This window comes from Barbus barbus (assembly GCF_936440315.1).
Source record: "Barbus barbus genome assembly, chromosome: 8".
NCBI classification, from domain to species: domain Eukaryota; kingdom Metazoa; phylum Chordata; class Actinopteri; order Cypriniformes; family Cyprinidae; genus Barbus; species Barbus barbus.
The window spans coordinates 13,925,830-13,947,573 of NC_136736.1; the positions used below are offsets into that span (position 1 = coordinate 13,925,830).

The 21,744-nt window shown below is 35.5% G+C and overlaps 1 protein-coding gene across 7 annotated transcripts; it reads right to left on the reverse strand.

Moving 5' to 3' along the window:
* Positions 1–8,851: 8,851 nt before the first annotated feature.
* Positions 8,852–21,601, reverse strand: LOC306874297 (ADP-ribosylation factor-like protein 13B). 7 transcript variants are annotated; one of them, XM_079424265.1, is made up of 10 exons: positions 20,935–21,601; positions 18,192–18,262; positions 17,857–18,106; positions 14,640–14,745; positions 14,244–14,446; positions 13,683–13,797; positions 13,440–13,599; positions 13,137–13,256; positions 10,473–10,541; positions 8,852–9,947 (listed from the first exon to the last, which is right to left on the reverse strand). In XM_079424265.1, exons 1-10 carry the CDS (start codon positions 20,991–20,993, stop codon positions 9,871–9,873), a joined length of 1,230 nt encoding a protein of 409 aa, XP_079280391.1. In that variant the 5' UTR covers positions 20,994–21,601; the 3' UTR covers positions 8,852–9,870. The 7 variants fall into 7 exon arrangements, with proteins under 7 accessions (XP_079280391.1, XP_079280394.1, XP_079280390.1 ...); XM_079424264.1 differs by having other exon boundaries at positions 8,854–10,317; XM_079424266.1 differs by having other exon boundaries at positions 8,854–9,947; positions 13,137–13,250; positions 20,935–21,511.
* Positions 21,602–21,744: the final 143 nt, after the last annotated feature.

Here is a 21,744-nt window from a genome sequence, read left to right on the forward strand (position 1 = left end):
TTCCCCCAGAAACGTGGATTATGATAGTTGTTCCGTTTTTCTGTGCTTTTTTTTATGGGTTTTTTTTTCCAATTATACAAAAGTACTTAACTTCAAGCATAACTCACATCCAAAAAACAAAAAAACAACAACAAAAATAAATAAGAACATGGGGGATACATATAACAAATATATATGATGTATGGTAAAGCATTACATTTTACAGATGACATTTTTTTTATTAAGAGAGATGTTTTTATACATTTCTTGTTTCTGGTAATTGAAGTCAGTGATCATAAAATATATTAAGTTCTTTAAAAAAAAACTTAAATGAGGGACTAATAGATGTAATTTTTGCTTTATGTATATGAAACTTCCCAAGAAGAATTATCACCTTTAAAGTGTTATCAACTACATCCGATCCAGTATTACAGTTCAAAAAAAGGATCATAGATTCATCTATTTTAAATATTTTGTAAAACATATCAAAAACCAACATAGAAACCTGCTTCCAAAAGTCTTCAGAATATTTATAGTTACAAAACAAGTGTATAAGTGTTTCATTTTCCAAGTTACAAAATGAACACGGTGAGACATCTTTTCTAAACTTGTTAATAAAAGTGTTACAGGGATAGTACCTATGCAATATCTTAAAATGTAATTCCTTTACCTTATTTGGCAATAAAAATGTATTAGTCGCTGACCAAATTTTTTCAGAGGAAGGAATGAAGTAAAATTGTTTCCACTTACTAAGTGCTTTTGGGTAACAGCTGACATCCCGAGTAAGACATTTTCTAATGTGTGAATTATTACACTTAATATCCATTATATTAACACCTCCTATAACAAGGTTTGGAAATTGTCGGACAGCTGAGTTATAACTGAGATGTATTTTCACAAGGTGAAGCAATTTATAAGAAATGCTTTTCACAACCAAATTATAATCTCTACAGGAAGATTCAATCCCTGAGAAAGAAAGAAATTGCTGATAAGTATAAATCTCACCATCAGTATTCAATAAATCTGAAAGAAATATAATCCCTTTATCAAACCATTCTTTTTTAAATATACTCTTGTTTTTAGATAACACAAATTGGTTATTCCATAGTATGCATGAATGTGGAGAGAAATTATGTTTAAAGGCTAATTTCCATGCTTCTAGTGATTGCTTATGAAAGTTAGATAATTTAATGGGAAGTTTACTATATTTGAAGTCACACGATAATAGAAAAGATAACCCACCACACTTTTCAAAGAACAAACAGGGGATATGAAACCATATAGATTTACTCTGGGCCAAGCAATGTTTAATCCAATTGATTTTAAAAATAATATTAAGAGTACTAAAATCAAGGACATTAAGCCCACCCTCTGAAACAGTTCTAATAACAGTTTTTCTTTTCACATATTCAGTTCTGTTTTTCCAAATAAACTTAAATAAGGCCCTATCAATATCTGAGCACATTTTAGGGCTGACATACAAAGACAGAGCAGGATATACCAGCCTCGAAATTCCCTCAGCCTTGGAGAGCAGAACACGTCCATGGATGGTTAGATTCCTCTGAGACCAGCAATTAAAAACTGTTTTTGCTTTAAGTAAACATTTAGACAAATTAGATTCAATTCTTTCAGATGAACATTTATTAATTACAATATAGATATCTAACTGTTTGTTTTACCTTAATTCCACATACATCTGATATATCAGAGTGATGAATTGTCATAATCTCAGATTTAGTCTGGTTAACAGAAAGGCCAGAGGCATGCGAAAACAGTTTCAAGGCTTCTAATATAATAGGGACCTGTCTTTTGTCTTTTAGGAAAATACATGTATCGTCTGCAAGTTGACTAATCAAAATAATGCGATCTACAATTTGGATGCCCTCAATATTTGTGCAATTCACTGTATAAAGATTAAGAAGCTCTGCAACTAAAAAAACAAGAAGGGGGAAATAGGGCAACCTTGCCTAATTCCTCTCCCAATGGCAAAACATGGTGACGTTCCAGAAGACAAAGACACATTACTAGTGATGCCTTTATACAGAGTCTGTACCCGTTTTTCTGTGCTTACAGTCAGTTTTCGTTTACCGATACTTATTCAGTTTTAGTTCATTTATTGTGTTATTGTGCTGCTAAATATGGGTTAAATAAGCAACTGTTAATATTTGTAAACATCGTAATGTTTTTAGGCTATTTAAGCTAACTTTTTTTCTGTCTTTCGATTTCATTGATTAAATTGTATACATAGGTCATACTTTATTTTATGCCTTTTTGTTCGCCTCAGTCTCTGCTGTCATCCCAAAACTGGCATCCTCGTTCACTCATGTCTCTCTGACTGTTGTTGCATAGATGATTTAAAACTTTTAATGCAGCTTTGGTGTGTACACCATATAAAACTAGGCTATTTACAGTTTTGCAAAAAAATTATTTGTCATGTTGAAAAACAGTATTAATTTACATTTGTGACATTGGTGTTGTATTGCTTAATATTCGATTGAAAACTGTTCTATATGAAAAAGAAAACAAAAGATTTAATTTTATAATTCAGCTCATTTTAGTCTGATCAGTGGAGTGGGATTTAAGGTGCTACTGAAACCAATTCCAATTTTATGACCATTTGTTTGTTTGATAAATTGATTGTTTCCAGTGTTATATAACCCTTGCTTAGCCTGATTTATGACATAAACAATCAAGGAGCAAAACCATGCAAAAGTTTTTATTTCATCAGACACAGCTACACTGGAATGTCTATCAAAGGAGAAATATAGAAAGTGTGGTTGAATAAATGTTATCAGCATATAGGCTACAACTGCATATCCTTTCCATCACCATCCTCTGTTACTACTTACCATTTACGATGGAAATATATGCAGTTAGAGTAGCAAAACGTGGGAGAGCATTGAATGTGGTTGTATTGCAATCAAATCAAATTTGATTGCACATAGTTTATAACCGAAAGCATTTAATAACAGTAGGTTATACTTGAGATTGTTACAAAATAGATGCATGTACAGTTATTTGAACCTAGAATGTATTTCTTTATCCTTTCATTGATCATGACTAAAATCAAATCAGACATTCAAAATGACCAACCAGCAGATTCCAGCCATCCCATCTACACTGTGACAAATAGAAGACCCCTGATGAATAAACATCTCAGATAGGCGTTAAACACTATCAGCAGTTCTCTGTCTTTATGGGATTTACAAATAAGTCGTGACGTATTGTCAAGTATGGTGACCCATACTCGAAATTGGTGCTCTGCGTTTAACCCATCCAAGTGCACACACACAGCAGTGAGTAGTGAACAAATGCACACACACACACACACACGCACACACCGTGAACACACACCCGGAGCAGTGGGCAGCCATTTATGCTGCGGCGCCCGGGGAGCAGTTGGGGGTTCGGTGCCTTGCTCAAGGGCACCTCAGTCGTGGTATTGAGGGTGGAGAGAGCGCTGGACATTCACTCCCCCCACCTACAATCCCTGCCGGCCGGAGACTCGAACCCGCAACCTTTCGATTACGAGTCCAATTCTCTAACCATTAGGCCACGACTTCCCACAAAAATGGTCTTTTTAATAAGGAAGAGTGGGTTGCAACCATGTTTTTTAAAAAAAAAATGTTCCTTTTCAACCTACAAATCCCCCCTTGGCATCGTAAGCCACATAGATTCAGACCAAAGTTCTCACAGTCCAAATATGCTTTCTGTTGAGTGCAGATTTCATATGCAGACTTGTGGTCCAGACTTGTTGCAAAAGCAGCGGACTGGGTTTCATCGAAAGGTGCGTATGTGAAATGTAATTTGCATAATATTTCGAGATTCACTTTCTTTTGTAGCTCTTATCAATGTCTTATAAATATATATATATATATGTACGTATGTATATACAAAATAGAGTGATGACACTGTGTATGTATAAAACTAATTAGAAAAATAATACAGTTCTGATCTACTGTCACGTTGTCATTCTGTCATGAACGACACTCCCCGGATCCTTCACGATAATTACATGCATTGACAGGTTTTAGGATGAATATAAATGTTAAAAAAAAAAACACGTGTCCAAATATGCATTACACATACAGAAACATACATATTTAAATGGAACACACACACACATTTGTTTCTGTGAATTGTGGGGACTTTCCATAGACTTCTATTACTTTTATACTGACCATACAATATTTGTTATCCCCTAACCCTAACTCTTACAGAAAACATGTTTGCATTGTTACACTTTCAGATAAACATCATTTACTTCTTTCTGTAAAACATTACAAAACTGTGTTAATGGTACCCTCAGTTTCACAGACAAGGCTTAAGACCAGCCCCAGACTAAAATGTAACTCTGAGTTGTTTCAACTGAAAGAAACTTGGGCCATAAATTCTCAAACCTTTACTAGCACCAACATTAAACAGGACAGAAAGGTTTCTTCTAAAATCTTACTCCAGCATTATTGAATGCAAGTTTGACTAAATAAATAAAGTTCCAAATGAACTTGCTGGGAAGTGCTGTTTGTCAGTGTCCCAGAAGCTCTTCATCGGCAGTAAACTTCAAATGCCATGAAGCTGCACACCATCTATCCAGTCTCTGTGAACAGAAATGTGGAGGCAGGAAAGTCAGAAAAAAATTCCTTGAGGAAAGAAAGAAGAACAATTGTTATAAAACATATCCAGTCATTATAAATGGTTCCGTAGAGTGAAAGCAATAGACACAGTTGCAGTCCAAAGTTTATATACACCTAGCAGTATCTGCTAAATGTTAAGAGGGTAGAGGGGTAGAATCATTAAAAAATTGAAATTTCTGCAAGGTGTATGTAAAGTTTATTCTGCAAGGTGTATGTAAACTTTTGACCACATCTGCATCACCTAAGAGGTGAATTACCTCAATCATCAGGGCAACATGCTGAAGAGTGCTGGGAGATGTTCCTTCAGATTTCCTACAAACACCAGATTTCCTGATCACCATCTTCACTGACACTGGGATTTAAAAATAAATAACATTTTGACAAACATTTTTTATTCCTACTTTACAGGGAATAAAACATAACTTTATCAATTACCCAAATATAGATAAATATCTCTCAATCTATGAAAATGAAGAAAGGTACCTTACTTTTTTTCCCCTCATCTTGCCTTCCAAGCTTCTCTCGCACATCTTCATGAAGAATGTTCCTGTATTTACCACGACTGACACAGCAAACCTGCTGTCCTCTTCCTTTGGGTTACCTGTAAAATATATGATGATTACAGGGGGATCTGTAAATGCACAGGTGGGAATATATTACTTGCAAATGGAAAAGTTTCAAAACATTTTTAAAATCCATAGGGTTAGTGAATATAGCACTTTTATCTTGTCATGTGTGGTCAGGGTGAGCTGACTTCTAACATCACGTGTTTCCACACTGTATCTCCAGTAACACATCTGTACTGATCCTGCAAAATGAAGAATTACAGATAAGTAACGTTACAAAAATATTACATATTACAAACACAGCCAGTAATGGAACATCTTGCTCTTCAAATGCAAAAACACAACAACAACATTATTTCTAGAGGTGGCTGATATATTGAATATTACTGTTGATTATAATATCGATTATATACATTAAATATTACAAGATCTGATCTTTGAATTTTGTATAGTAGCGTTGAATTGAATTTTAAATAGGTTAGTTAAAAATACAATATTGTATTTTCAGCAGTCAAATTTCTTGGTCCACGCACGCGATAACATTCCGATATCAGAATGCATTCATAGATCATGAAGTAAGTATGGCTGGCTAGCTAAACAATACAGCACTGTTACATTTTACAGTAGCATTTAGATAAGCTTTTTCAATACTGTCATTCATCCCGCTGATAAAATGTCTGTTTGGATCTATGCAGCAATGGAGAGGTGTGTAGTCATGTGGGTACGATTTTGGTTACCGTGGAGCAGTGTGTCCAGGATGGACTCCAGAGTGGCCCATCTATCACTTCAAAACCAAGTGTTTGGTCACGGGTAACTAAGAAGGTGAATAGTTTAGCAATTATTATATTGATTAATAAAGAGAGTCACTTGCTTGAACGAATCGATTAGAGGAATGATTCAGTGACAGACAGTGACTTGCTGCCACCTACTGTGAGTTTCATTTTTAAAGTATTAATTTTAATTGTTTAATGTGTCCATGTTCAATCTCATAACATTGTTTTTATTAAATGTATTAGTGCCACCTCTGAGTCTTATTAAAAAATCTGTAAATATTCCACATTTGTGCTCTTCTGTTCCGTGCAAAGATTAATTGTTGATGCTGATTTCAGGTCTTCCTGATCTTATTATTTTAAATGAATTTATTGTTTAATTATTTATTTATTTATTTATTTTTTTTACAAAAAGTTAATAAATCTATTTTTGGCACAACATATGCCATACATTTAATAAAGTTAAAAATGCTTTAAGGAGTCAAAAATCACCTTATAATAGTAAGGTTAATTTCTGTCATTGATCAGAAGGTGTTCCTAATTTATTTTATTTTATTTTATTTTTTTAAGTAGAAGCACTAGTGCTCCTGAAAAGAAACGTAGGTCCTTAAGAATTTAATGCTATATTTTAAAACTAATTGAAAACGTTTTTGCAAAGTGTAAACTATTAAATATAATACGTGTTGTGAGGGCTTAGCTAATCAGGCCAATGAGACAATCATTCTAATATTTTATGAAATCATTCGTTCATTTCACTAATCAATGTTTTTTAAATATTTTTTTATTAAGCACAAGAGGTCATTAATAATAATTATATCATAAGATGTACAAATTCAAACACAACGTATCTTTAATTTGGGCAGAATTGCATATGCCTGTCTTAATGTAGCTACAAGAAGGTTTAGAGAAAATATGACATAAGTTGTTAATAAATGTTTTCATAGATTATAAATGGTTTTATGATATACATCCGAAAGGTAATCTAAAATGACCATTGTTAACTCCCAGCTAGAGTCCCCCCAGTGAATTTCGGCCATTTCCACCACTGGATATACTTACTTGATTCATGATCTGCAGTAGCTGTAGAAAGTCTCATCTGTAATCATCCAAACACGCCGCTCCTCTGTTCTCTTTGATCAATGAAGCTCCCTCACGCGTCGCGATTCAAGAAACATGGCTCTGCGCGCATTTTTCAAACTTTTTTTTTATTTTTATTTTTTTATTGAATGCATGAAAAAAACATTCACGTTAATTTTTTTTTTCACATTGATGAAAGCCAAAAATGACATTGCTATAAGTAAACTCAAAATTAGGAGTCAAATAACATTTGATAAAGTCAAGAATGTCACACCAAAATGATGCTAAGAGCAATTCCAGAATAAATGTAAAGATGTTTCATTGTTTTCTAAACAGAAAGAACAGTTGGCGTTAATATCATTCTTAAGTCTTTTAAGAGAGCACTTATCCGGGTTCTGTGAATCAACTTAAATGCAGTTTCTCTCATTTTGTTAGTAATTAAATATTTGTGAGGTAATGACCAAACTTTCTTCCAGGGAATATCACTTACTAAACCATCCAACAAGAGATTAGGCACAGAAATACTGTAGACTCCATCTGAAACAAAACTCTAATTTTCTTATTGTTTTGTTGTCTTGGATGACGAAAGGCACTGTTTTCCAACAAATGTTTTACAAAGATCCACATGAGATGAGATTGGAAAAGAAAGACCTCTAAAAAGCATGAGAACCCCACGTGGCACTGTATCAGCAACAACTGCAAACTCTTTCAGACTAACAGGAATCCCATGCTTAGCCAAAGACCATCATAAGAGTGTAAAGACCATCGACTCTACCGTGCGACTCCACCGAGCTAGGACACCGGCGAAGGATATAAGTATCGCTTTTTATTTTTATTTTTCCTTTATATGTTTACTATTGAAATGTTGTTGTATGCATTTGTCAATTTTATTTAATTTCTGTATTTTCTTAAATGTGTCGTGTGTATAGAGTATTTACGGAGTGTTAACTTTTTTACACCTATACCCAATACTGTAAATAATACAATTTTTAAACCAATTTAAAAAAAGGAGATTTGGATTCATACAGTAGATTCTTGTTATTCCAGATTAGATACGAGTGAGGTGTAAAATTGTGTTTAAAAATGAGGGACCAAGCTAAGAACATTTGCCTATGAAAAAGAGATCATTTGGCAGGGATTTTCATGATGTTATAGTTACAGATTAATAAGAAATTTAAACCACCTAGTTTGGAAAAAACAACATTAGGGATCAGATTCCATATAGATGAGGGCTTATTGATACAGCTCTTTATCCAATTTATTTTAAAGGTGTTGTTTGGTGAAATCAAGAAAGTTTAAACCCCCTTTCTCAATGGTGTTCATAAGTACAGATGTGTGCTAGCTGGCAGCAGCCAACAAAGGCAATATATGTTGTTAACATTTTACACCTATACCCAAGTAACTGTACCAAAAAAAAATGATTCCAAACCATGCACATGGTTACATTTTCTCATTGCACTTAAGCATATTTTACCATGTAATTTCCAAAATAATGCATCAAGGAAATTTCACAGGTGCGCCCCGCTGGAGAGATGAACTCTGCACTACTCGTCTCTATTTTATCTGTTCCAAAATGGTTGAGTAATATTCGAATATCTCATATCTGCTTCAGATATCCATACTGCTCCAAATCACAAAGTGTAACAACCAAAGCTTTCCTTTGAATTGTTCAATCATTCATGCAAAAATAAGCATCTTTCTTTCTTTGTTTCCATCATACAATGATCATCTACACATCTTCTCTACGTCTAGTTGAAAACAAACCATGAGACCTTGATGATGCAGTTACGGCATCGACCAGCAGAGAGATTGAGTGAGAGTGACCATAAGAGTACTTTTGTTTTTATTTATTTGACATTCATATGGAGTGTAAACTGGGTACAAAAGGCGCAGGTACCGAAAGCAGAGTAAACTGGATGATGCCCAGAACGCTTCATCAACAAATATTAGTGTGTGGGGTAAAATACAAAACAATGTGAAATATAAAAATGGCAATAGCATCAAATAAATACGAAAGCAGCGTTTACAGTTACATTAAAATTTGAATTTATATTGGATGTTGAGTATTGTTACATTTACAGTAAATCATGAAGTTACCCACTCATTACCTTTCAGAAGACGGCAAACGTTTTCCTCCCTGATAAAGCAATATGTACCACAACATTTCCCATCACATTCAAAAGTTCAATTTCTCAGGATCTCTGTATCTGTTGCTGGTGCTATTTGAGAGTACGAATGTCGTTCTCAAAATTAAGACAGCGTAGTGTATAAACCTATAAATGCTGCTGAAAAAAAAAGACCATCTGACATTTAAAAAGGCAAAACTGTGTCACAATCAACTGCACATTATACAAGAGTTTAAGATATGCACGTGGACCATAAAAACATGTTTGTTCAATTTCAAGTACACAAATTTAAACTCTAATGTATTTACATACATTTCTATTATCTTAAAAAATAGGTCTGTGATATATTTTTGACAAAGAAGTCTCATTTGAGTTTCAAATGTCTGTTAATACTGATTTGAAGTATTTTGATAAAACAAGACAAACGGCTCCAAAGAAATCAAAATGATGAACCGTTCGAAATTTGAGCACATTATCTGAACATAAATGTCCCCCATCTCATTTAAACACAGCTTCTACTGACCACCAGTCAATAGGTGCTTGAGGTCATGTGATCCGTCTGGGTTTGTCGATTGGGTATCAGTTCCTCGCTTCTGGGCAATTGCATCTGTGTAGTTTGCTACACTGCCCGTGCTTGAAGATAAGAACAAAACAATACTTTGATTGGTTGGGACCCTTGAGAATTGTTAACCAGTCAGGGGGGGAAGCAGAGGTAGTGTTAGGAAATAACATCATGAGTATCGCTGTTCGGCCTCTGCCTAATTGCTACTGGTGGGAGAGGTTTGCCATAGAAATCTGCCAATGAAAGAGAGTCATGGGGGAAAAAAGAGATTTAGGTCAGCAATGTCCATTTTTTTAAATCAAGGATCAGCTAACTTCTAAATACTACAAGATTACACTACATCATTCAATTCACAGATCAAAATGACACACTGCCTGGTTTAACATTCAGAAGAGGACACAGAACATTACATGCAGCATTCAGAATGTCCAAAATGTTTCCTGTAAGCATCAGGAAAGCAAATAACACACGTTAGTCACAGCGCAGGAAGTGAGGAGTTAAGGAGATCATGCTAGTAGCATTTATTAGGCACAATATCAAGGTGGATGGTTGTGGTATTTCGGTTGACAGATGATTGTACAGGAAGGATGTGGCTGAGGCTTGCTGTGTGGATGGAGAGAAAAAAAAAGCTTTAAGAACAGAAGTATGGGAGATGATTACATGGTTAGGAAACAGAATGGGGAAAAAAAAGAATGTTAGTGATGTGCATGCTTGTCGACATGCTGGACAGGGAACAGATGCAATGAACCAGCAATTACCAGAATGTCTTGTATCTCCAAGAGGCTCAAGTTTGGGGAGCCTAGAAGCTTTAGGAGTAGCCCATCCAACTAAAACAGAAAAAAGTAGGGATTAACTGTTAGAGTCATTAATGTGACGCAACAAAAGGAAAAACTAGAACAAATCAGTGGTTAAAAGAGGCATTTTGCAAACATTTGACTACAAAAATCCAACAGCAAATGATAGAAAAAAGCTTCTCTGATTTTCCTGAAGTCTTGTGCTACAGAACTTATACACCACTGCAATGCGTTTACAGCAAGCCTGTATGGGATTAACTTTGTGCCAATAAAAATGAATGTAATTTTTCAAGAAACGTATGAAAATATAAATTGAAATGGAATAAAATGTCTTTGTAACTGAAAAAATAAAGAATTGCATGCAACTTTTTTGACTTCGTTTTTAATACACTGCATGTTTTGCGACTGTTTTCTCCTCTTTCATTCGTTGATCTGTACTTACAAATAACGCTTCCAGAGTTTTCATTTACGATTCTAAAGTTTTTGTTTACGATTCTGAAGTTTTCGTTCGCCATTCTGGGACAAATCTCTTGTGGGGGTGGGGCTAGCAGTGGTGTGTTCTCATTGGCTACTGAGTTTTTGATTGACAGCTTCTTGACCTGGAAGTGAAGACGTCAGTGTTACGCCCCCAGTGTGGATGTGAGCGTCTCTTAGCGGCTTCCCATTTCATTTTAATTATATAAATATATACATATTTTTATTATTATTATTTTATCAGTATTGTTCTGCTGCTAAATTGTTGAGATGATTTCTTAGGAATAGGACAGCGAATGATATCATCATTATCATCGATCATCGTCGTTATCAGGATACTCATGGCAAGTTGTCTTGATTTAGCCTAATCATTTCTGGACCTGGTTATCTACATACAGTTACAGCCTTCAATTAGATCACATTTGCTTCGATTAGTTCATATTTCAACTGTACATTAACAATTAAACCTCCATGATCTTCTGTTTCTCTCGTGCTCCTAAAAGCTTATGTTGACAGAATAGTAGCAACAGATAAATACAGATTGAATTCAAAAACAAAACTCCTAACGTTATATCATTAAAATGAAATAGTAAGCCGCTAAGAGACGCTCACATCCACACTGGGGGCACAACACTGACGTCTTCACTTCCAGGTCAAGAAGCTGTTAATCAAAACTCAGTAGCCAATGAGAACACACCACTGCTAGCCCCGCCCCCACAAGAGATTTGTGCCAGAATAGCGAACGAAAACTTCAGAATCGTAAAAGAAAACTTCAGAATCGTAAACGAAAACTCTGGAAGCGTATTTGTAAGTACAGATCAACGAATGAAAGAGGAGAAAACAGTCGCAAAACATGCAGTGTATTAAAAACGAAGTCAAATTTTTTGCATGCAATAATTTATTTTTTCAGTTTCAAAGACATTTTATTCCATTTTAGTTTATATTTTCATACGTTTCTTGAAAAATTACATCAATTTTAATTGGCACAAAGTTAATCCCATATGCCTGCAGTTTAATATACTGCGTAATTAATTAATCTGTTTAATTAGGTTAAATTAAATCTTAATATAACAGAAAAAAAGGTTGCACAATGCAAATAGATTCCACAGGAACATACGCATTCCCTCTTCCGAACATAACAGTGTTTTACTATGCTTTTTCCTGTAGTTATGTTAAAGCTACGCTATGTAACTTTTAAGAGATATATATTTAAGAGAAGAATGCTCTTTTTTGGTTGTGCTTTGGCTCTGCTACTCTGCACAGATCAATGTGTTTCGAGGCAGCAGTGTACATACGTATACAGGTCATCTTATCAGTATACAAATAAACAAATCACACTAACCACAACTAGCGCTACCTTTTTTCTGTGTACAAATTTGACATGGGTTGCATAGGCAAATTATGCATGTATACAATTTCTTGAAAAATATATAAATCATTATATCAGTGTATTTGGGTAAAGTAATGGAATTGTTTGGAAAATTGATATTTTGCATACTTCCATTAATAGCATTTTGTCTTTAATGGGCAAATAAATGGGCTGCTCTTTATTTGTAATGGGTTTCAATCATTATGGGTAATTTAAACCAAAACTTGTACAACTATGTTTGATTGCACTCCCTTTGGCATACGTGTCTTGCAAACCATGTGGCATTCATGTGCAGTCTATGAAATATCAGAAGTATTGAATGTTTAATGACTACAGCAACATGATTGGAACAATGATTAGCTGTTTTACAAAATGGAAATATTTTCATTTTAAAAACAGTAATATTATAGTAACATATTAGATAACAGTAAGGCATGTCTTGACGAAAACCTCTCAAACACACTGAGTACTTTGTCAAAGCAGTTGGCATGGCAATGAGGCCACATGAAACTGTATTCTTATAGCATTCTTTGAAGTGTTTAACATAAAGTACCCGCGTGGCTTGTGTTGTACTGTTTTTTTCTACTACCACCCAGCCCCTGGTCTCAGCTATTTTTTAAATGCGTGTTTGTTTTCAAGAGGAATGCTTATTCCTATTGCAAATGGACATCATTGACAAAGGTCCTCAGTGTAAAGACTGTTGTACACTGGAATTTTATCAATTTCACCAATTAGTTGATCATTCTTCATGTATGAGAAACAACTTGTAAAAGACACATTCCTACCTGGTAAGGGAGGAGGGGTTGGGCTTTTGGGTGCTGCTTCTTCCACTCTGAGAGGGTCGACTCTGTGCTTACGTTTCAATCGTAATTTCCTAGTTTTCTTTTTGTTCTGGTCCACTGCTCCTGATCAAAGGTGAAAGACATTGAAATAACTTCATCCACTCCAACAAATTGCAGAGGTAAATAGGTTCTTCATGTGTTATAACAGAAAAAGCTTGTATTTGAAAGTAACTGACAATACTCAAATAAACCTTTATTACTCTTGGCGTGATGGAGTCCTTTTGAGGAATAAAAAACAAAAACTACCTGATTCTGTGCTCTCCGGGGTCTGTCTCTCGCTCTCTTCATCCTCCTCCTCTTCCTCTTCATCCTCATCTTGATGGACTGTCTGTTCTTGCACACTGCCCTGCTGGCAATTTTCTCTCTGTCTTTGCATGTCTTTTTCTTTGTTTAGTCTGTCTTCATTCTGGGATTTATATATGAATTTAGTATTTGCATCATAATGATTTCATCCAACTTGTATTTAAAAGAAACATTGTGATAACTAACCTCACCAACAACATTGGTTATTGGCTGGAAAGGGTTGGGCATGTCGACATCACCTAGATCTTCCTCTTTCAATGTCCTTCCTTCTCGCTCTGCTTCTTCTCGCTCCTGTCTGTCTCTGTCAGTGAAAAACATCAAACTATTGTTTGCATTTTGAACACTTTAAAGTAATAATGAAATGGTAGTAGATACAGCTATTTTTTCAGCATTGTAACATGTCTGAGTGAAACAAATTATCAAAAAAAAAAATTATAATAATAATTGTGGTGAGGGAGGGCTACTAACATCATCAGCCGCCATTTAAAAATCAGTGTTCCCCAGGGTTCTGTTCTGAGCCCTCTTATATTCTCCATTTTACACACACAACTCTGTGGCCTTTCAACTCTGTTGTTAATTTTACTGTTGACAAGTGCAGGGCGGTTTGACCAAAAATCTGTATCATGGGTGAAAATGGCTATATCTCAACTATTTTCAATGACTATGCCACTAACTTCATCCACTCCTGAACTGGAAAAGAGGGATCAGCATGACAATCTGAGTGAAAAGTCTTGTCAGCTCACTGACCTCTCCTCTCTGATCCTCCGGACTCGCTCTGCTCTTTCCTTCTTGTCTTGTTCTTCTTGAGCCTTCTGCTCAGCTGTATCTCTTTGCACACGCTCTGAAATTGCCTCGTAGTCCTTGGCAATGTTATTCAGGAGCCAGTTAAGGCCATTCTTGATGGATTTGTCAACCTTCTTACCATAACCTAGCACTGCAGAACAGGGTTCCTGAGAGTAGAGGAAACAATGTTTAGCTCAGTTTTATATGACTGGTTTGCAACATTTCTGCCATGAGAATGTGATGAATTTGATCAAATTTGAACCTGTTAAAAGCAAATAATAAATAAAGACTCAGGATTTCCTCTGTGATTAAAAACTCACCAGACTGATAAATATAAACTGTGCTGAAATATTAACTCACAATCTGACAGAGGCATTTATTCTCGTTGACAAGTTTCTCCAATGACAGGGTCTCAATGATATCTGCTTCAGCCAATGCCCCATCTTGGTCCTGTTTATTAGCCAGTCTGCAAGCCAATCAGAACAAGGAAAGAGCTGGTCACTAGGTATGCAGGTCACTAGGTAAGCAGTCACAAACAAATGACCTGAGGTTGGCACTTGAGGTGGATTGAATAATTAGCCTTGTGTTAAAGAACACTCTTGACTTATTAGCACACTTAAGCTATATTTAGTCAAGGACTTCATCTGCTGCTCACTCCCTCAGTTAATTGGACCCACTGCAGCTTGTCTAATGCCCCGACAGATATACAGATGATCTATTGCACACTGCCCTATTCCACTTGGACTAGAGGCAGGAATTATGTGAGGATGCTCTTCACCGATTACAGCTTGACATTCATCAAAGCCTCCAGGCTCATCAGCAAACTCAAGGTCCTGGCTCTAAACTCCTTCGTATTTCTGACAGACAGGCAATGTTGGTGAAGGAGGGCTGTAAACATTATCAGCTGCCATTTAAAAATGGGTGTTCCCCAAGGTTCTGTTCGGAGTTCATTTCTATTCTCCATTTTACGTACACAGTTCTGCGGTTTTATGGAGTTTCAGCTTCATCATGGTTTTTGCTGATGACACCGTTTTGGTGGGCCTAAGGCTAGTTGCATAAACTTAGACTATGTTAAAACTTAAGCAGTATATGTCTTAAGCAGTAGTCTGACAACCCAGCAGTTACCAAAGAGGTAATGAGTAGGGCTGTCAAAATGGCTGAAAAGCTAAATTCAATTTATTTACTTAAATATTATCAATATTAGAATTATATTCAAATTTAAAAGGCATAATTTCAGTTGGCGGGGGGGGGGGGGGGGGGGGGGGAGTGTTTGCTTTTGGCTACGAGGGCGAATCGAGCAAAATATTACTAATGCACATTTCTTCAAAGCAATAAAATGACAACTATCTTTGAAAAAAGTGCATAATGTTTAAATTAATGTTTATAAACCATAATTAATTAATTAGCTTAAACATTTACAAGCAAAACAGCATCACGTATGCATGTGTAGCCTAGTTTAATTACAAAGGACTGAAAACCAATCACAAAGACTACTTTTTTATTTAAAAACATGAGATGCAGTGGGATGGGGAAAAATCCCCATAAAGTCTCGAGACATGCATTTTAAAAGTTGAACTTGCATTCCTTTTGCATGGTTTTCTAAACATGCAGCTCTCGTGCGAGACGTGAGTGCAACGGTTACAGATGTCCCTCTAGAAAATGCGATAAATATGAGATGGTCCTCACTGCAGAACACAAGATCCAGGGGGAGTGGTTGGATCTAGATCCAATTCCTCCCACCTTACATATACCTAAACCTACCAGTCTCCACCCCTAAACCTACCCATCTCCATCCCTAAACCTACCATCTCCACCCCCTAGATGTGGATCCAAACCCGCCCCCTGGATCTTTGTTCTGCAGTGAGGGGCTACTGATATATATGCATTCTGTGTGAACGGCCTTGTTACAGTTTTGAAGTAAACAACATCCACATTGATCTTTTTTTACGCAATATTTTGAATGAACAATATAGCAGCGCTGCATCTAGTGGGTTCAGCTGGATAAGCTATGAAAAGCATTAAAATGGAACGACATTTGCATCGTCATCGCATTTCGTGCACCACTGATAAAGCTACCTGACAATATATTAGACAAATTAGACAAATATTCGAAATTCGATTTTTTTTTTTTTACAGCCCTAGTAATGAGTCTTAATTTTCGGATTCAAATTAGGCAAATCTACATTTTTATGTAACTGACTTTTTTCTATAAAAAAAAAAATAAAAAAAAATTATTGGATTAACTTTATTACTTGATTAACTTGTAAGACTAGTCCAAATATTTTATGCATTTGGCCACAGATTGCTAAGAGTGATGAAATCGTAAAGAATCCAACATGGTGGTGTTGGTATAATTACCAAATACAAACAAGAACAAGGACCCAATCGAACATGATAGCTTGTTTAGAAAAGCACATCAAAAGGTTTATTATCTCAAGCACCAGGGGAAATTGAGAATCGGCCCCCAGGTGCCGAGATCTTTTTACAGGTGTACCATTGAAATAATTCTGTCAGGTAGTATTATTTCCCGTTAGAAGAGCTGGACTAATGCAAAACTCTCAAGGCATGCACAGGGTGGCGTAGTAAGATAAATGTATCACCAAGGATGTGCTTCCCAACATGCAATCTTAAGGTAGGTCAGGTAGAATAGGACTAAAGCCAGAAACAAATTATTAAAGGTCTCAGCCTCCTAAACAACGTCCTTTTTCATTACTTTCCCCTGTATATCCAAACACTTAATGTGGAATATGAATAAGGTATTTTAATTTTCACCCTCATTAATGCAAATCTGCATATCTCATCATTAAGTAGGCTATCCCAGGCAAGGATTGTGCACAATATCAAATAATTGTAATTTACTGGTGTAAATGCATTAAAGTTACTTGCATTTGCCACTGAAGACCAGCTATGATGACTTAATACATATACAATTAATTTCTAAACTGGCCCAAGTTTCTTTATTTTTTAAGGTTATTCGGTCCATACACCTTTATAGCTTTACTGAGTGATTGCCAATTAAGGTTAGTACACAACAAAACAATATGAGCACGATTTATAAATGGTTTATATATAGTTTTTTTGTTGTTGTTCTATTATCAATGTCATTAGAAAATGAGAGCACAGGGCATATTCATTTTATCTGCGGCCTTTATGCTTTATGTCTCATCTCCCATGTTTGATGATATGTAGATATACACTCGCACACTACCATTTCAAAGTTTGGGATGAGTAAGATTTTTAATGTTTTATTAATGAACAATGTTTATTTGGATCATGTGACACTTAAGATTGCAGCAATGACTGATGAAAATTCAGCTTTGCCACCATAGGAATAAATTACATTTCAAAGTATAGCAAAATACAAATGTTATTTTTAAATTAATACTATTTTACAATATTTCATTTTTTATTTACTGTATTTTAAATCAAATAAATGCGGCCTTGATGTGCATAAGAGACTTCTTTGAAAAACATTAAAAATCCTACTAATTCCAAGCTTTTGAACAGTATTGTAATGTTAAGTCTAGACAGTAAGTTAAGTTCAACAGCAAGAACATGTTATGTTTTGAAAACTTACACTAATACAGGTTTGCCTGCAATACGAGGGTGCCGAAGAACCTCAGCCATTGTGTCTCTGGTCTCCTGGATCCTTTGAACATCACTGGAGTCCACAACAAACACCACTCCGTAAGACTCAGAGTAGTAGTTTTTCCAAATGCCGCGGATACGCTTCCCGCCACCCAAGTCGAAGATTGTGACCTCAAACTTCCCCTGCTTCAGGTCCACCTTTGAGAAGCCCACTGTAGGTGCTACATCTAAAGGACTTTCTATGACAGTCACAGAAATATACACCTTGTGAGATCTGGGACTACATAAAAAAAATACTCCAAAAATATTAAGATGAATATTTACCTCCCTGGATTCCTCTGACAGTAGCTGTTTTTCCAGCATTGTCCAGTCCAACCATTACTAATGTCACCTTCCTGCAAGAGCACAGATACAGCTTCATTTCATTATGTGTCTCCAAAAGACACTAGAGGTGCACTCAGGTTAGAATGCGATAATAAGGTCAATGGCAAGCAAGCGAGAACATAAAAGAAAAAAAAGAAATCTAGTTTAAAACTACAGTCAAGTTCATAGAAAAGTACTTTATGTATTCAAGTTGTTTTCAAATTATAAAAAAAAAATTAAAAAAAAATAAAAAAATAAATAATAATTTATACCATTTTCAAGAAAAGTTTATTTAGTTTATAAAGGTTTAAAATAACTCAAAAATATGTAGTGTTGTAACCACCAAGTTAAAAGTAATAAGCTAACATTTTTATACCTTTAATACATGTGACTATCATTATTATTTTTAAAAGTATGATTTATTTGTTTGTTTGTTGCCTATTTATCATTAAATTTTTCACCATTTCAAAGTTTTTGCGGAGTTGCACCGATTATTAATTAATAAATGTATTTATTATTTAGCTAGCAAGATGGTCATCTTTTTTTCACTTTACGTCCAAAACAAATATCAAAATTAATTTTAATACAGAAATGAAAAACATGCAAATCATAGAAAAGGTGTATTCAATTTGACACATTAATGGAGTTCATACAGGCAGCTTTGAACTTTTTGACATTTAATAAAACTTGACATCAAGTTACGAACAGCTGTCGGCTAATACAACCTAAGCCTGCATGGAAATACATCATCTCTGGACTGGCAGAAGCACACAGGGATGAAGAGGATGATTCAGCACACAGTGCACACAAAGACAAAGTAAATAATGTGGCCTTTTCCAACACGTCAAAAATATTCAATAAGTTCAATTATAATCTGTCCGGGGCTGTAGAGTCACAGCTGTTTAAACTACAAGGCTTCCAGTGGTATTCTAAATTGACATGGGATTTCTGCTCACCATCATCAACCTATGCTTAATTCTTAAAAACTGCCAGATGAACACAAAGGCTAGGTAAACAAACCCCGCAGTCACCACGGATGAACATATGAAAACACAAAGTCCTTACAGCTACCACCACACACACACACAAACAGATACTTAACTGCGGCATTTGCGCCGCAGGGACATCAAGCGCACTATCCAGGTGACAGTTCTCTGCAACCAGGAGGCCTTCATCAAGACTGGGAATAGATCAAGTTGACAGCTAGCTTTCCCTTGACTTCGGTTGTTATTGTCGACACACACTTTTGTTTTACCTGGCCTCTGGTCAGCTCTGTATCTGAGGGATTAGCTGGGGATTTCGACTTACCCAACAAGATCAGTGACAGGGTGCTAGAGGACACGCTACGTTCAACCAATGAAATTAAGACAATAACTTAAAGACTTATCATCACCTCTGGGCCCAGGAGCTGTCTGAGGAGAGTAACAGTCTTCATAACATCGCTGGTACTTTTAAGGCTTGACTTTTACACTTCATATTTCATATAAGATCGATTCTTGGGTCTAATGATCAACCACCTGACCCAGATTTAGGCTTATCAAGCATCTTGTTTCAGGCACAGCAGTTGATATGAGTAATCAGACATTTAACACTTGGATTTAAGCCTATGCCTAATTATAAGTCATGTTAAAACATGTAGTGAAAGGTGCAGGTAGGGCCTTTAATGAACACAGAGAGAGGAAACACTAAAATTGAAAATGACACCAGATCTAATGAAACCTCGTGAGAATAGATGAACTACTGTGTGGATAATGTACTAAATTAAACTTAAAAAACTAAAACTTTAAAAAATTAAGAAATGTTGCCTTGGCAACTAGCTAAAATAAAGTTAAATTTGAAGTACTAAAATTATTAAAGCTAAACAGAAAACAGAAATGTAAAAAATGAATAAAATTGCCAAAAGCATAACGTAACTAAAACTCATATACTTAAAATTTTGTTTTTAATCTGAATACTGAAAATGCAAAAATAAAGCTAATTCAAAATATTAATAAATACTAAGACTAGAAAATACCAATACAAGAATAAAATAACACCACAAAACGGTTCAAGTTCTGTAATGATCGCCGTCACAAACACACACATGCAAACCTACAATCTATAATAATGTATTTACTGAAAGTTTCAAAATCAAATTTTGTGTTTACTGATTACAAGGGCAGGGATGAATGTAGGAATCATGAATCTATGACAAATAACAAAATTTTACCATGTGGCACATGCAAATAAATTTAAGTTGACATTTCTTAGAAATTACCTTTTAAAGGGATGATTTTATTTATTTACCGTAAAGTTTCCGAAAGTTTATTTACTAAAAGTTTCATTAACTTTCACCAGAAAACTAAATATTTTATTTCAAAACAAGAGGATAATAATTTCCAATCTTTTTTTCCCACAAAATTATGCATTCTGAGAGTTACACACTGCACTTCCCATTGCAATACAAAATAACAGTAAATATGTCTAAGGTACATGGTGTGTGTGGTCACTTTCATCAGCCAAACTGAATGTTTGTTGCCAATAAATAAACAGTGATATAAAATATAGAGGGCGGTCGCACAGGTTGAGGTCAAAACTGAATTTGGGACCACTGCACAAATCCAGGTAACATACACAATCGCACAGTGTAAGATCTCAATGACACGTCTGCTCTGAAACAAGTTACTAACATGAGACACAAGCATGAGATGAAAGCTAAACTCACCTCGCAGGTTCTCGCCATCGTTTCAACCAGTTGCAGCAGTTCGCCATCAGATTGAACATTTCACCGCAAGCGCTTGAACTGGGACTTATTTCATGACAGACTGATTTTCTTTTCTTCGTGTTTTCAATCAATCCGTTATTTGCTAGCACGCTTTCATCTGCCTATCCGAGTGATTCGTAAAGATTTGATTACAGACATTGTATGTTTTCTAGTAGAGAATAATGGGGCGAAATAAACTAAAATTGTCAACTAAGACACATCCACTAATTAGCAGACAGTCACTCACAATACTGACCATACAGTTTAGTTTCATTTTGCTCACTAACGTTACCCGAATCAACGTAGCCTCACTGAAAGGCTAACCAGTTAGCTACATACGATCCATGAAACGGTTAAATTTATATATATCATATGTAATTAGATAATAACTATGTATACCGCTTTGAAACGGTCCCCGTAAATGCTTTACTCTCAATGTTGGAACTGGGGGGAATAACGGTTAGCTCGCTAGTTGTCCGCTTTGTTTACCAAACTGACTATGGCTGCTATGGCTGCAGCCGCGATTACGTCGAGAGTCGAGGTTGCCAAGTGTTTAGAAATTGTATGGTATAATGAAATTTTGAGGGTGGGAAATACATAAAACTATTATTTTAAGATTTTGGCATGTGCTTTAATCATACAGCTTATCATTTGACACAAAGTTACTGTGTCGATAAAAGCGGCCCGGAAAAAAAAACAGTAGAGAAAACATTTATTTGGCAACAGCTATGATAAACTTGACCTAACAGTGAACAGCGCCTCCCGTGGACG